The sequence below is a fragment of the Sporobolomyces salmoneus genome, assembly GCF_050403485.1.
Source record: "Sporobolomyces salmoneus JCM6883 DNA, S_salmoneus_JCM6883_v1_ctg47, whole genome shotgun sequence".
NCBI lineage: Eukaryota > Fungi > Basidiomycota > Microbotryomycetes > Sporidiobolales > Sporidiobolaceae > Sporobolomyces > Sporobolomyces salmoneus.
The window spans coordinates 15,531-30,422 of NW_027481116.1; the positions used below are offsets into that span (position 1 = coordinate 15,531).

The window sequence follows — 14,892 nt, forward strand, 5'->3', positions numbered from 1 at the left end:
GAGAGGATAAAGATGACCTCGTTCCGACCCGACTCCCTCTCTTACTCCTCCTTCAGCTCCTTCGCTACCGAATCATGTCGTTCTTCTTCAAGTTCCTAACAGGAGCCGTAATCGGTGGGACGTGAGTCCTCTCCAGTCCTCCCACTATCGTCTCATCATCTCATTTCATCTCATCTTGTCAACTCTCCCCGGCCCTTCCCTCGAATACAGTGCAACGATCTACTACAGGGATCAAATCCAATCAACTTCAACGAAACTCTCCTCGGATCTCAACACCCTCTCGCGTCAGATCGTTCAAGGACGAGAAGTTCCTCATTCGCCTGTTCAGACTTCGAATGGAGTTGCGATGATTCCTCGAAGGTTGCCTCTGACAGAAGAGATCAAAGCGAGAGTGAGTCCCAGCGTTTCTCCCTCCTGAAGACGAAGAAGTGAGGAACTGATCCCGAAATTCGAATGGTCTCTTTCTCTGTTTCTAGTGGAACTCTCAACTTTCAAACGGGTTCGAATCGATCCGAACGACAAACTGGTCTTCAGTAGCATCAAAGAGTTGGAACGGACTCAAAGGTTTAGCGGGACAAGCGAAGGAGCAAGTTGTCGACCCGGCAAAGGAACAACTCGAATCTGTGAACGGTCGGGAGGGGGTTGTGAGGGGGAACGAGAGAATGGTAGATAGGATCGATGGCAAGCTATAGATGTAGACTAAGGAGGGTGATACGAGCTGGACGGACTAGACTCGAGACGTCAAAATGTAAAATCAGTATATCAGTGAGTTATTCCAACGGATGAACGAGATAGACCGGGTGAAGGTAGGCAGAAGGCTAGTACAAGATGGTTGCGGTCATGCTCTCAAATGCCGCAGCAGTGTAGCCGCACAGATGGACGAGAGGTCAAATCGCTCAGACGAAACTCTCCTCTCCTCTGTTCCTCATCTCTATGTCTTCCTTCTTTCCGCCAGTGTTCCCGGATCCCGACGAGCCGAGTCTCGTCAAGCAGTCGTGTGACTCTTGCCTCAAGCCTGTCGAGTCTCGCGCAGCCGTGGATATGAGCTGGGAGCCAAGTTTGAGAGCGGATAGACTCCGACTTGACTTGCAATTTTCCCTGCGTACGCGCGAGTTGCTCATTCGCAAAACCTCATCGTATCGCGAGTAACGCAGTAGAGTGCCTTCAAACGCGAAATTTGGCGAGAAACCCGAAGCTTCTCGAACCTCGAACTCGTTCCGCTGTGTTCTTCTTTCCACTCTCTTCACGAACTCGGCTTGTCACGACACAACTCACTATCATTAGCACGACCCCTCCTTCAATTCCCAACCGAACGGTAACCTTTCCAGAGCCCGAAAGCGGAGTTCGAGTAGCGGTCCCTCTCTCGACTTTCTCCCTTTCTCCGGCGGCGATGCAGCGGTTCCGGCGCAGTAGGAGCGAGTCGAAGAAACGTAAAGAACACGACAAGGCATCGTCGAACAGTCGAGCGTCTTCAACGATCAGTCGAACGGCGAGTTCTTCGAGTCGAAACAGTCAAGATGAAGATGGATCAACCGGATCAGGAACAGGAGGAGGAGGAGGAAGGGTACAGAGTGGTGGAATGAGTAGGAGTACGAGTACTACTTCGAGTTTGTTGTTACCTGAACCGGAAGAGTTTCGAACTTCGTTGATCTTGTGCGTTCCTCTCTCGAGCTCTCTCGGCTCCTGTCTTTCTCTGCACCGCTGATGATTCAAACATCTGAACGATAGACCGCACTTGACGGCGAGATTCGAGTTACTACGAGGTACAGACGGACAATTGGTCGATTATGAGACTTTGACTTCACATCTCGAGTGAGCATGCTTCCTTCACATCTTGTACGTTTAGACAGTTCACTGACATGCGAGACATGGACTACGTATACTTCAGCGAACAAAGGAAGACGGGAAGGTTAACAACGTTCGAAATGGATGCCGTTTTACAACAATACAAACTGCAATCCGCATTCGAAGCGAATCAATACCCGCTACCTACAAAAAGTTCACAGTCAGCGATAAAGAAAAAGAGGATCGATTGGTCCGGAGTTGATCTTGAGAAGATGGCTGCCGAAGGATCAGGAGGAGGAGCAAAGGGAAATCGATCAATCCCATCAGTTTCGATTTCCACATCTCCATTTCAACAACAATCCCAGCATGGTTCGGCCGCTTTCCTGTCTCCTGTCATGTCCGGTTCAGCTGGATCTCCCACTTCTTCAAGAAACTCTTTCGTCAGTTTCTTGCCATCTCCCGAAACTTTCCAAACTCCCCTTTTCCCGACTACTTCCGTTTCTTCTCCTACTCTTGAACCGATCGCGTCGTCATCTTCATCATCTTCCCCTTCGTCTTCAGCGAACTCGAATTTCTGCTCCCCTACCTCGCCGAATCAGCAACAACAATCTTACATGCCAAGACGAGGAGAAGGGAGCAGTTTGTTCGGAGGTCGAGTCAGTTCCGGAGGTGCAGGAATGGTCAAGAGTATGAGTCAGAATAGTATAGCGAGTAGTATCGGAAGTACGGGAACGAGAAAGAGGAGAGGATTGAGAACTGCGAGTGAGGAGGATCAGGAACTCACGGCAGATCGGAAGGGGAAAGGGAAAGAGAAGGAACTGGATCAAGATGAAGAGCCACAAGAATCATCGGCTGCTTTTACGACAGCGCAACCACCGAACTTGACGAGCTCGCAAATCAAACGGATCTCGATAGCGCTCGATTCATTACAGGATGAATTGTCAAGGACGCTCTCGACTACTTCGAAGGGTCTTTCGATTCGAGAACGAGAAGGAGGTGGAGAAGCTATCGAAGAAGGGCAAAATGAGGAGGAGGAAATCGATTCTACGCTCTTTGACGATTCAATCTCGCCCATCTCCCCAATCGACCAAGACGATCTTCGAGGCGTCGGGACTTTCGAGTCCGAAACCGGTCACGATGAACGAGCTCCTTCACCACCCCTCAGCGACACGGAACCTATCGACCCATTCTACTCCAGCGCGAGTTCGGCCCTCGCCTCGATTCCTCATCATCAACTCCCTCTAGCGTCTCAAATCCCTCTGCCTCCCTCTTCCTCCATCTCCTCTCTCGCTGCGATAGACCCTCAACCTCGACCACTTTCTCCCCCGACAACCACTCTCGCAATCGTTCCGCCTCCCTCAATCTCTCAGTCCGACCAAACTGCAGACGAAGAACCGAGTCACGACAGTCAGAGACAACGACAATATACGTCTGAGACGGACACGACCGAAACTCCCTCGACTCCGAATGGCACAACACTCTTTCCGAGAGCATTCTCGTTTCCCTTCGTTCCGAATCGAGACGTTCCCGCTTCTTTCGAGGTTGAGAGTCGACAGGAGGAGGATCGACAGCATCTTGACTCGGATGATCCTGTTATAGTGACAGACTTGAAGGAGGAAGACAGAACGACGTCCGCCTCGACTTCTGAGACCAAAGACCGCGACGAGAAGGAGGAGGAGGAGGAGGAGGAGGAGGAGGAAGACGCAGCAGACGGAGGAAACCTGACGACTCTCGCGGCTTCAATCCCGCTACCAGTCGAATCGAGTGCCACCGACACAGAATCGCTCTCTACCCAAAGCGCACAACCGAGGGACTCTGTCTTTTCGGTCGCGAGTTCGACGGGCTCCAGCTTCCACGAAGCGCTCGAAATCGGAGGTTCGATGACGAGCGATGGATCGGACGACGAGATTCAACTCCCAGAGAAAGCGGTCGATATTCGGGAATCGAAATTACTCGACGAACTACCTACACCTCTACCTCGATCGAAACCTTCCGTATCGCTCTCTACGTCTTCTCTGTCAACATCCACCCGACATCCTTTCGTCGACTCTTCCTCGATCGTGGAGGAACGCTCAGAACTCGAGACAGATTCACCTTTTTCGCAACTCGATCGTTTACCCTCGCAGGAGCTACTCGCTATCGCGGCGAACCAGGAGAACGTCGCTGAAAAGGGAGCTCAAGATATTGCGCTGGAAGATCTGGTCGTAATCCAGGAAGCGTTAGTGAGACGGGCCGAGGAGAGAAAGAGGACGGAACTGGCTTCGACGAACGGAGACAATCTCGACGTTGAGGACGACGAAGCACTAGAAGAAACGAATGAAGGAGATCAGGAGGTCGAGTCCGAGCATTCTCTCGAACGAGATCTCTCCGAAGACGAAGACGAGGCAGTCGAATCGATTCGAGAAGAAGACTTGGAAAAATTGCGACGAGGTTCGTTCGACGGTGAAGAAGATGACTCAGACGGAGACGGCGCTCGTAGTAGTATTGGAACCGGAATGGGAAGTCGGAAAGACTCTGCCGAAAGTGGCATCACCTCTACCGGAGCTTTCGATTTCGGGGACGAACTTTCTGGATTGGGCTTCACTTCTCTCGCGCCTTCCGCCATTCACGATCAAGCACGAGCATCAAGAAGGATCTCTAAGAGGAACGATCTTGCGGACGCGAGGACAACTATCGACACGAACGTTTCGGGACCTCAGTCGACTAAGATGGAACTTCAAACGAGTCAATCGAGTTCGTCTCCCGAGTTCGCAACTTCGATCATAACTCCCTCGACCAACCAGTCCGACGCATTCGAGTTCGGTAGTCTCGCAGGATCTCGTGAGCTTGTTCTCCCGATAAAACTATCTTCGAGCATCGCTAACAACCTCTCGATGTTCAACAGCTGATACAGCGTCTTGGGGGGAACGGAGGGACGAACCCGACTTCTCTGACGGCCACGAGGAGGAGGAGGAGGAGGAAGTAGAGGAAGTAGAGGAAGGGGAGGACGCGGACGTTGAAGAACCCTTCTCGCCTGAAATCGGCGTCTCTCGCTCCCCGGGAATGCACGACCTCTCGATCGAACACGAAGACGGAGACGACTTGGTCGACGAAGACAACCAGCTCGAAGCCGAGGATCACGTCTCTGAACTCTTACCCTCGCAGACAAACGAATCGACCTCGGAAGAATCTCCTTCGACTTCGCTCGGTACTCCGGTTCAACTCGACAACGAGAAGGAACCAGCGCTACTCCGAGTGCCTCGTAACATGCCCCGCCGCGATCCAGCTTCGACCACCTCGATGCTGATCCGCGATGTTCGAAACCAAGCGACTCTCGCGACATTCGCCCTCAAGAAGACGCCAAATTCTCCTCCTTCGCGCAGTCTCACCAAGAAGTCGATTCGCAAAGTCTCCATCTCATCCCCTCACCTCGTCTCCGCTCCCGCCGATATCGCGACCGTTCCGATCATGCCTTCACCCAATCTCGGCACGAATGCTTCTCCGTCCGCCCGATCACCTCGTACGAACAGCAAGATTTCGAAGAGTGGTAAGAACCGGAAGGACGTCGCGGAAAACGAAGGTTCGAAATCTCGAGGCCTCGGTTCTCGTTTCAAAATGTTGCTCAAGAAACAAAGTCGCGACCATCTTACGCTCAACGGTGACGAGGTCACGCCTTTCGTCGACCGTCCCTCGGTAGAAGTCTCTCGTCCCGTTGTCGATGCTCCGCCCGTCACTCCTCCGAATCAGCACGCCGCTCAATTCTCGTCTACCCCGGGATCAGCCACAGTATCAGATTACCCTTCGACTCCGACTGATGATCCAACGACACCTCTCGCTAGACCTCATCCCGGTTCTACCATTCGCTCTCCTCCCCGTCGACCGCCTCCACCAAGTCTCGATGTCGTGGAAGAAGTCGGCGAACGCCCTGCTTCACCTCCCCCTGTCCCTGTCCCTTCGGAATCGAGTCTCCGCTCTACCGTACCGCCTTCGCCAGTTCCATCGAGTCTCTCGGGCAGAGAAGGTCGAAGCGGGCTCAATCGATTCGTCTCTCGTTTGAGAAAGTCACCGGTTCCACCCTCTCCTCGTCGCGACTCCGATACGCCAGAACGCTCACAAGCCCCTTCTTCGAAAACCTCGCTTGACGCCGCGGAGGAACAGACGGGATTCGGACTCGGCATCGAAAACGGAGGAAGCCGTTCATCTCCTCGCACCGGCACTCGCTCGCCCTCGATCCATGACGATACGAGATTCCCTCCTACCGTGTCCAGCACTGCTCCTCTCTCCGTTGGTCGCAACAGTCAAGCCTCCCTTGCACTACAGCAAGGTTTCTCGTTCCCTTCCGACTCGTCGCCTTCCGTCGTCACTCGCAGCTCTCGAGGTGGTGAAAGTATTACCCGCACGAGTGGTCATCCGGTTCGAGCTTCAAGCGATTCGATGCAGCGTCTCTGGGAAGCAGCCGAGGATCTCGGTTTGCCTCCAGACAAGGTGAGAACTTCGGTTGCTTTCCAAGCTAGATATAAGGTGACTGACGTCTTGGAGATTCTACAGGTTCAAGAGCTTGTTGATTCGGCCTACGCGCAATCTCCTACGACCTCACACGGTCACAGTGGCAGCGTGAGCTCGTCACTCGGAAACCGTTCCATCTCGACCAACTCTCCTCGTCGTCAACGATCCAATGCCTCGCAAGCCCGACGCACAGGTTCGATGAGCTCACACGCGCGACATACGAGCGACGTTTCGTCTTCCTCGGCTTCTCGCGGTCACCGCCGGAAAGGTTCAACTGCCTCTTCGAGATCGTTACAAGATCGTGTCCCGACCCCTCCTCCCAGCTCTCGTCATCATCGCAAAGCCTCCCTCGCCTCCTCACGGGAAGCTGGACCTATTCCCGAACGACCAATCTCCTCGGCTCTCCCGCCATCGTCGAGTGCCGGATCTCGTCTCAGCGTCGTCGGTTCTCAGTATCCTCCTCCCGCGTCGCCATCTCTCGGCTCGATCATGAGTTCGAGGCAATCCGGCTATGCTGATTCGTTCCTCGATTTCTACGCGCAAGCGAGTGACGATTATGAATCGGATATTCCTCCAGTCCCTCCTCTCGCTCAACACCAACACGCCTCGGATCGCTCACTACTGGAGAACTCGGAGGAGTTCGGCGATCGCACGCTTCAGCCCGAGGGTGCAGCAGAAGGTGAACAACAAGACGAAATTGGAGGCGAGGTCGTTTGGCAAGTCCTTTCCGACCTTCGAAACAATCGATTGTCGACCATCTCGAAAGACTCAAGCTTCGGTTTCGACTCGAGAGATTCTTCCTTCGAAGTTGAGCATGGAGCAAGTGACGGATCTACTTCGAACGATCGTGCTGAATCGATCGCCGATATGTTAAGGTGCGTTTGGGTTTCTGCTGTTTCAATCTTCTTTCAAGCCAACTCACACATCTTACCACTCGTAATCTAGACATCGCGATCGCAAACGATCTTCGGCCTCGATGCCTCCTTTCCAAGCTGGTCGTTTCCCCTCGATCTACGTTCGGGATGAACAAAAACTTCTCGCCCTCGGTCAAGATGGAGGAGTCGCGACAGAGCAGCAAGGTCACTTCTTCGTCCGTCCGAAAGAGGCGAAACCTGCTCAACCTCCTCCGCTTCCCGCGGAGTACCGACAACTGATCGCCTCTGCGTCGTCTCGACCGATTCCGGAGGACGACCAATCTTGATCATTTTCCTGTTTCCTCTTCTCAATCTTGTTTCCCCTTAACCTCGCATTGTCACGATCTTACGACCTATCTTACTTATCTTCTCATTGCTTATGCTTGTACTCCTTTGTCTCATTTTTCTGCACATGCAAGCCTTCACGTTGGGCGGGTCGACACTCGCTGCCTCTCTAAGGTCAAGCTCTCCGAGTCTCGGCAGATTTGACGAGGAAGCAGAGCAAGAGATAGACGAGAATACAACACGTTGCTACAACAAGAGAGAAAGAGATAGCGGCATGAAAGAGTACGGTACGAGAGGGGAAGGCGCAGCAATGAAGAAAACATGTATACTATGACTGCATGGCTTCTTGACTCGGGGCAGAACTCGTCGAAGCTGAGTTGTTGACAAATTCTGTAAAGTTGAAATTCGGAACAGTCTATCGCACGCAACTCGACCATTAGTCTCATTTCGATCGCATGGGAGAGATACAAGAAGTCAAGACGGACCTTTGTCACTTTCGTCTTTGTCGTTCCGTTCTGGTTCGAAGTCGTCGAAAGGGGCAAAGGAGGGAATTGAACTTTCATCTCCGAGAGCGTCGACCATACAGACGTAGCTGATCTGGCTGCTAGTTCGATCAGCGACAGTGGTGTTCGATTCGTAGCATCTATTCCCATGGAGTTGTCAGACTAGAACTCCAAGTAGGCGAAGATCGCGCGAAGGAACTTACGCAGGATCGCGCTGTTAACCATCTCAGCCAAACCTTCCCTCCGACTCATTTCCAGATATCCTCTCACTGGGCAGTTTGTCAAATCCTTGTACGCGAGGAGACCGCATACGTCGACGCATTCGCGTTGCCAACCCTCTTTCTCCTTTGAGGGAGGTAGAGCTTGGATCGATGATAGAAGCGCCTGGGAGAGAGTGATCGCGGTCGAGAGGAGGGAAGTCGAAGTCGTCGAGGAGGCGAGTGAAGCGATCGAGGAAGTCATTCCGGCATCTTCGGCGGCTGGACCTCCGCCCAAACCGTTAACGGAGGACGTCGGGGTAGAAGGGGTCGAGAGGGAAGATGTTGCATGACCAGTCCTCATGAGCTCGACAAAGGATTGAAGTTGCAAGTTGAGAGTGAGGATTTCGGGCGAAAGGGAAGTTGCCCAAGGACTGAACGACGATCCGACGATCGGCACTGATTGCGTAGCAGCATTTGTTGGTGATGTTGAGGGTTCGGAGAGGACGAAGAAGGTCTTTGGTGTGCAGGAATCGAATCGTTTCGGCGATTGAGGATGAGAACGAGGGAGTTTCGAAGGCGAAGAGGGAGTCGAGACGTTGGAAGCTGCGAGGAGAACCGAAGGGTAGTGATAATTGATCAGGTTAATAGCTTGTGCGATCCTCCCGGTGAGAATCGACTCTCGGATTGCTATTGAAGGTCGAAGAAGGTGAGCGAAAGATGCAAGGGTAGGGAGATGTTCGGCACTCACACTGCCTCAGTCTAGCATCCTTGAGCTGCTCAGGATTCACTGCACCTTCCACTCCTCCTCCTCGTTGATCTGAGGGGCGCTCTTCGTCGTCTTTCGTTTCATCCTTCGGTCCTCGAGCTGTGTCGTAATTTTCTGGAGGAGGAGTTTCCTCGACGCCCTGCATTCCGTTTTCCTCGCTCGTACCATTGCCACCTATGTCGTCTCCTCGTTCTGACTTGTCCTCTTCGTCCCTTCGCGCTTTCATCTCGTTCGCGAAAGCCTCTGCCGTATCTCCATAACAGTTACTCAACAAATACTCCAACACTAGCCCTTTCAATTCTTCCTCCTGCCACGGTCGAGGTTCCTTGCTTGCCTTTGAGTCGCCGTTGCTCGTACCGCGAGAGAGGGAGACCTTTGACGGGAGAGAGGAGGAGGAGGAAGACGCGATAGGGCTCGAACTTGAAGAGGATCGCGGCTGTTGTGCGTAGGTGGGTGCTAGGTGGAGATATCGGTGTACGTTGGCCACTCCCGAGCTGCTTGTAGGCGGAGTTGAGGCCATCAGGAGATCTAGCGACGACTTCCCCTCCAGAGATCCGATGACGAGAGTTGTGCTTCCGGGGATGCGATTCGTAGGCTCAGTTGATGCGTAGGCGATACGGTAACGAAAGGCAGGTAGATAGTGAGGGATAGCGACAGAGCGCAGGCAGGTCGCGGGTAACCGACTTCCGAGAGAGAATCGCTTTCGATCTCCAACCATTCACTCGCCGACACAAAGCGCAAATCTACCGCAGTTAGAGACTCATCGCGCTACACCTACTCGAGGCGCAACGGTCACAAAGAGCGGGGGATTTGCTTCCCTTCACCCTGGTTACCTTCAACCTCGAAAAGTCTCACCGCGACTCGAGTCAAGAGGTTCTGATGGCCGTATATTGCATGAAACGAGCTCGGTATCTGGTATACGGTCGCAATGGGAACGGGACGAGCAGACGGCTTACCGTTAGTCCATTCTCGCTCTTCGGAGTACAGGCCTCTTAAAGCTGACCTTGGACATGGTTTCACGCTCGACTCGTTATCGTAGCAAGCTGGCCTGACCTCGACGTCCGGGAGAAGGTGTCGGATGGAGTCGAAGTTTCGGAGCTGTGTCGCTTTTCCGTTGTCGAACATCCTAATCGGTTTTACTTCGACTAGTCGCTCCGTCGTGTTCGGCCACTCGAAGCTCAAATCATAACGAGTTCGGCTCGCTCGGGAGATCCGTTGATGTACCCACGATACTCGATTATTGATCTTCTGGCGAACGAACGAACCGACAGCTTCTCGCGACGAAATCGCTACTCCGACGGTCCTTGCGTCTCCTCCATAGTCCGACGCCGGCTTGGGATCTTGGAATTTAGCTGCTCCTACTGATGGGCTGATCAATCCGGAGTGGACAGCTGCAGTTTCATAATGTCGAGTCAACTTGTCCTCCTCGTTAGCAGAACTGCTTCGCTCTGAATACGTCGACCCCCTTCTAGGTGAGTGGGACAACACTCATAATCGTCTCAGTGTAGCAATAGCGACTCACAGCCCTCACCTCCCTTGGCAGATAGCCTTGGTCGCCTTTGTCGAGTCCCTCTTTCCAAGTACAACAGGCAAGATCCGAGCTGTCGAGCGCAAAAGGTCAGTCGCCCACTCTCTTTGCTCTATTGCGTGTATCTAGGCGAGAGGAACTGACTCGTTCCGTTAACTGTGCGACCAGAGATGGAGGAGAGAAGAAATTTCATGCGACGCTGTACGTCCACGTAGTCTCGCCGCTTCCAGCGCCTTTCTCCGCTCAGCTCGTCCCTCGAAGCTGCTCTTGGTCGTGACTATCGAATGTACTCACAAAGCTTAAGACAGTCAATTCAACGAGTCGAGACGATGACTGAAACCCCTCTTTGCATTTCGACGCAGACCGTTCCCACGTTCCAGTTCCACCGCCACTCGGCACTTACGTTTCAAGTCTTTCGTCAGCTCGAGAATTTCGGCCAATTCCACCTTCAACCCCAACGACAGTTCGCCTCGGCAGAGCGAATTTGCTCTTCTCGATGATCTCTTGCCTGGGCCGGCTCTGACAAGACCTCTCCTACAGAGTGGAGGAAAGGAGAAAGCTTATGCGAACGATACCCCCAGTGACGGCGATTCGCACGACAATTGAGCGAGGGAAAAGGTCGGATTTCGTTTCACGCAACAGAAATCAAGCTTCAAGTGTTTGCATCGTCGCTTCGCATGGACGTCCTAAGCTACTCACTCGTATTGCAACACGGGAACGTCTCCCTCCACGCCCTGGAAGAGAAGTTAGTCAGTGATGATTTCTCACGCCCCTTGACTTCAAATGCTCTTTGATCGCTCGCACAGGCCAAGCGATTTCGGCGTTTCCCTTTCGCGCTAAAAGAAACTCGCACGAGAACAGGCTCGCAAGTAACGAACTCTCGACCTTTTTCTCCTCTGCAACTCGCAACTCGAAATGAAAACTTCGATCTCAAGTGGTGCGCCAATTCAACTCCCCCACTGCAATGTACGACGATTGATTGGTTCAAACTACTTTGTGAGTTTCCGCCCGGTTCCGACTCGACTTTCGTTCGTCTTTCCCTCGTGTAGTTGCGCTGAACTTTTCTTGGCGAACGGCCTATTTTGCCTCACTCTCGCTCCCTTTCTCCTTCTTTCGCAGGGGATAAGTTGTGTCCACTTTGAGGCCTTTTTCTTCGATCAAGACGCCAAGTGATCGGAATTGGACTACTTTCAGGATGCTCGTGAAGGGGGACAGAGCGTGGACAATGCGAAAGAAAGATTTCCCCCAACCCAATTCGTTTCGAGTGGCTTTATCGAGTCGCTAGTTTGTGGAGTCCCTCTTTTATCTCTTCAACTCTCTCCCTCTTCTCTCACACTACCCCGCTCTCCCCCCAGCCTCGACCCCGCTCCGCCTAGTCCCTCGCCTTACCCTCTCTCTCTAAGCTTCGACCATCCATCATGGGATTCCCAGCACTCAAGCGCGCTGAGACCGACGCTTCTACTTCAGCATCCTTCACGAGCTCGCTCGAATACGAAAAGGGAACTCTGCAACACCGAGAATACGCCCCTGAGAATGGAGCAATCGCTGAAGAAGACGAGGACAACATCGGACAAGCTGAGTTCATCAAGTCGCAACAACAGGCTGAGATTGTAAGTCATGTCGTTGTCGGAGGTGTAAGGAGTCCGCTGCAGTTGCTGACGTCCCCCCTTGCTGTACAGACTCCGGAAGAGAACAAAGCTATTGTTCGACGAATCGATTGGTTCCTCTTGCCTCTGTACGTCTCAATTGTCTACTCGCTTTTCTTTCCCGCCATCGGATCGTCAAGGCTGACGCTCAACCTCTCTCACCGCCGCACAGCTTCCTCATCACTCAAACTCTTCAATACCTCGACAAAACCGCTTTGAACTATGCGAAAGTCTTCGGAATGGACAAGGCTATGAACCTCACCGGTAGTCAATTCTCGTGGGCAGCCTCAATCTTCTACATCGTGCGTTCTCCCTCGCTCGACAGAGATTACGTTTAGCGAACCAAGCTGACGAAACGTCTTTGCCTTTCCTCAGGGTTACCTCGTCGCTCAACAGCCCTCATCTTACCTGTAAGTAAAATCTCTCAACAAGCGAGACTCCTGCTTGCGCGACCAGACGTGGCTGACTCTTCTATCTCTTTTTCAGCCTCGGTCGTTATAAGGCGAATCAAGTACTCGGTGGAACCTGCATTCTTTGGGGAGTCTGTGTCATCTCGATGATTGGCTGCAAGAACTTTGCGACTGCCATGGTTAACCGCTTCTTCCTCGGTGAGTTTTTCCTCACGTCTTTCGATATCGAATCGTTTTTTACCGTTTTCTTTCCCGGTCGTGCAGGTTTCTTCGAAGCTGCCGTCACTCCTGGTCTCTCTCTCATGACTGGTATGTGGTACACGCGTCAAGAATCGCCCCTGCGACAAACGATTTGGTACAGTTCCGTTGGATGGGGAGGAATGATCGGGGTCAGTCTACCTATTTTCGAATCGCTCATTTCCAGCCCACATCTGAACTAGACCCGCTTGCTACAGTCCTTGATGGCCGCCGGTATCGAACGTGCTCCCGCCTCCTCCCTCGCCGTCCCCAAGTGGGAACTTATCTTCATCGTACTGGGTGCTCTCACCGTCGGATGGGGAGTCGTTCTTTACTTCTTCTTGGCCGATTCGCCCTCGAACGCTTTCTGGCTCAAACCCGCCTACCGAACTCTCGCCGTCGCTCGAGTCGCCTCGAACGGAGTCGGTATCAAGTCGAGGAAGTTCGAGACTCGTCAAGCTTGGGCTGCACTCCTCGACCCTAAGGCTTGGTGCCTCACGGTAGCCATGTTTGGATCTTCAGTACCCAATGGTGCGTATCTCATTTCTACAATTCCCAAGGCCTCGCAGAAGTACTGACATGAGACGACTTTTGCGACACTTATAGGTATCTTGACCAACTTCTCTGGAACGATGTAAGTGCACAGTCTCCCCATTGACAAGCAGTCTTGATCACTAACCTTCCCTTGACGCGATAATAGTATCAAAGACATGGGATTCTCCACCTTCGACGCCGCTCTTCTCGACTGCGCAGGACGATCTTTCCAGATCATCTCCCTCCTCATTGCCGGATTGGTCGCCAACTACTGCAAGAACACCCGAATGCTCATGGTTACAATCGGAAACGTTATCTGTGTTATGTGAGTTTGCCTCGTCGAGGCGAAGCGTGGGTCCAAGCGTGAAAACTGACTTCTCCCGTTGTTCATCCTCTAGCGCTACCGCTCTCCTCTCGTTCCTTCCTACTTCTAACCACTGGGGACGGTGAGTACTCTCCATCAACCCTTCCTCAGAAGTGCATGGGGCTGAAATGATCTGGTTCGCCCCGTTTTCGCTGCGTTTAGCCTCATCGCGTTCTGGTTCGTCAACGTTCAATCGATCGGATTCACCCTTGGTCTCGTCATGATTTCGTCGAACATCGGAGGATTCTCGAAGAAATCCGTCGTATCGGGAATGGTCTTCGCTGCTTACTGCGCGGGAAACATGGCCGGTCCTCAATTCATTTACGCCAACGAGAAGCCTCGATACGCGAGTGGAGCTTACGCCATGTGAGTCAACGTTGTCTATCTCTCAACAGATGTCGAAACAGGAGGACGCTGGGAGGTGAGGGGAAAGAGGGAGATGATCTAGGAGCGGAAAGGAGAAGCACGACCAACGCTACAAAAAGTGCCCGAGCTGACTCGTCCTCTTCGTTTCTTCTACTGTAGGATGGGAGGATACATCGCCAAACTCGTCGCTCACTGCATCCTTTGGGCGATCATGTACTGCTCGAACAAATCTCGCGATCGCAAACTTGGACCCGCCGACCCGAAACTCGCTGCGGCCGCTGGAATGGACGACAAGATGGAGTCGGTCGCCGAGAACCCCAACTTCCGTTACGTCCTCTGAGCTACTTCGAAAAAGAAGATGGCTCGCTTCCCCTGGTTGTTTTCGCTTACTTGTCATTTTAGAAATATCCTGTTTGTGTCCCCTATCAGTACCCGGTCTTGTGTAGGAGTCTCTATCTCTCTGGTCTTGTCAGTCTCTCTGTGCACGTTGTCAAACAATATCTGTTCCTCGTTAAGCTTTAAGGCTCTTCCCGTCGTGTTCCGTTCGAAACCTTGGATTCTTTGGAGTCGAGCGCCGTCATGTCATTCCCGCCTTAGCTGAGGTAAGCTCTCTTGGAACGCTTGATGGACCTAGAGAGAAGTAGCACCAGCAGCAGAAACATACACGAGTCCAGTTGTTGCGAACCTCGAACGAGTCACTGAGTCGTCTCGATTTTCTCCTGCATTTCCCGTCGCTACCGCTTCGCGCTCCGCAAACCTATCGCTTAACACTGTCGGTCTGAGCTGTACGCCGAATCGATCTGTAAGAAAATTCGACACGTCCAAACGCGAGGAAGTTCGAAAGAAAGTTGATCTTCTTCTGCCCCTCT

At 52.7% G+C, this 14,892-nt stretch overlaps 4 protein-coding genes across 4 annotated transcripts; 3 read left to right on the top strand and 1 right to left on the bottom strand.

The window, feature by feature from the left end:
• Positions 1 to 74: 74 nt before the first annotated feature.
• On the top strand, positions 75 to 692 carry JCM6883_004255 (uncharacterized protein; the record flags this gene model as incomplete). Its single annotated transcript, XM_076633912.1, has 3 exons — positions 75 to 121; positions 211 to 391; positions 477 to 692. 3 exons carry the CDS (start codon positions 75 to 77, stop codon positions 690 to 692), a joined length of 444 nt encoding a protein of 147 aa, XP_076486075.1.
• Positions 693 to 1,390: 698 nt separating this feature from the next.
• JCM6883_004256 (uncharacterized protein) lies at positions 1,391 to 7,471 on the top strand (the record flags this gene model as incomplete). The annotated part of the gene is made up of 6 exons (XM_076633913.1): positions 1,391 to 1,653; positions 1,729 to 1,812; positions 1,889 to 4,605; positions 4,670 to 6,249; positions 6,313 to 7,145; positions 7,216 to 7,471. The coding sequence occupies 6 exons, from the start codon at positions 1,391 to 1,393 to the stop codon at positions 7,469 to 7,471; spliced, it is 5,733 nt and encodes a 1,910-aa protein (XP_076486076.1).
• Positions 7,472 to 7,797: 326 nt separating this feature from the next.
• JCM6883_004257 (uncharacterized protein) lies at positions 7,798 to 9,458 on the bottom strand (the record flags this gene model as incomplete). Its single annotated transcript, XM_076633914.1, has 4 exons — positions 7,798 to 7,884; positions 7,955 to 8,112; positions 8,176 to 8,859; positions 8,921 to 9,458. 4 exons carry the CDS (start codon positions 9,456 to 9,458, stop codon positions 7,798 to 7,800), a joined length of 1,467 nt encoding a protein of 488 aa, XP_076486077.1.
• A 2,426-nt stretch (positions 9,459 to 11,884) lies between these two features.
• JCM6883_004258 (uncharacterized protein) lies at positions 11,885 to 14,363 on the top strand (the record flags this gene model as incomplete). Its single annotated transcript, XM_076633915.1, has 12 exons — positions 11,885 to 12,076; positions 12,146 to 12,201; positions 12,285 to 12,414; positions 12,488 to 12,522; positions 12,599 to 12,720; positions 12,787 to 12,911; positions 12,978 to 13,290; positions 13,366 to 13,393; positions 13,460 to 13,618; positions 13,692 to 13,739; positions 13,820 to 14,023; positions 14,183 to 14,363. The coding sequence occupies 12 exons, from the start codon at positions 11,885 to 11,887 to the stop codon at positions 14,361 to 14,363; spliced, it is 1,593 nt and encodes a 530-aa protein (XP_076486078.1).
• Between the last annotated feature and the right edge of the window lie 529 nt (positions 14,364 to 14,892).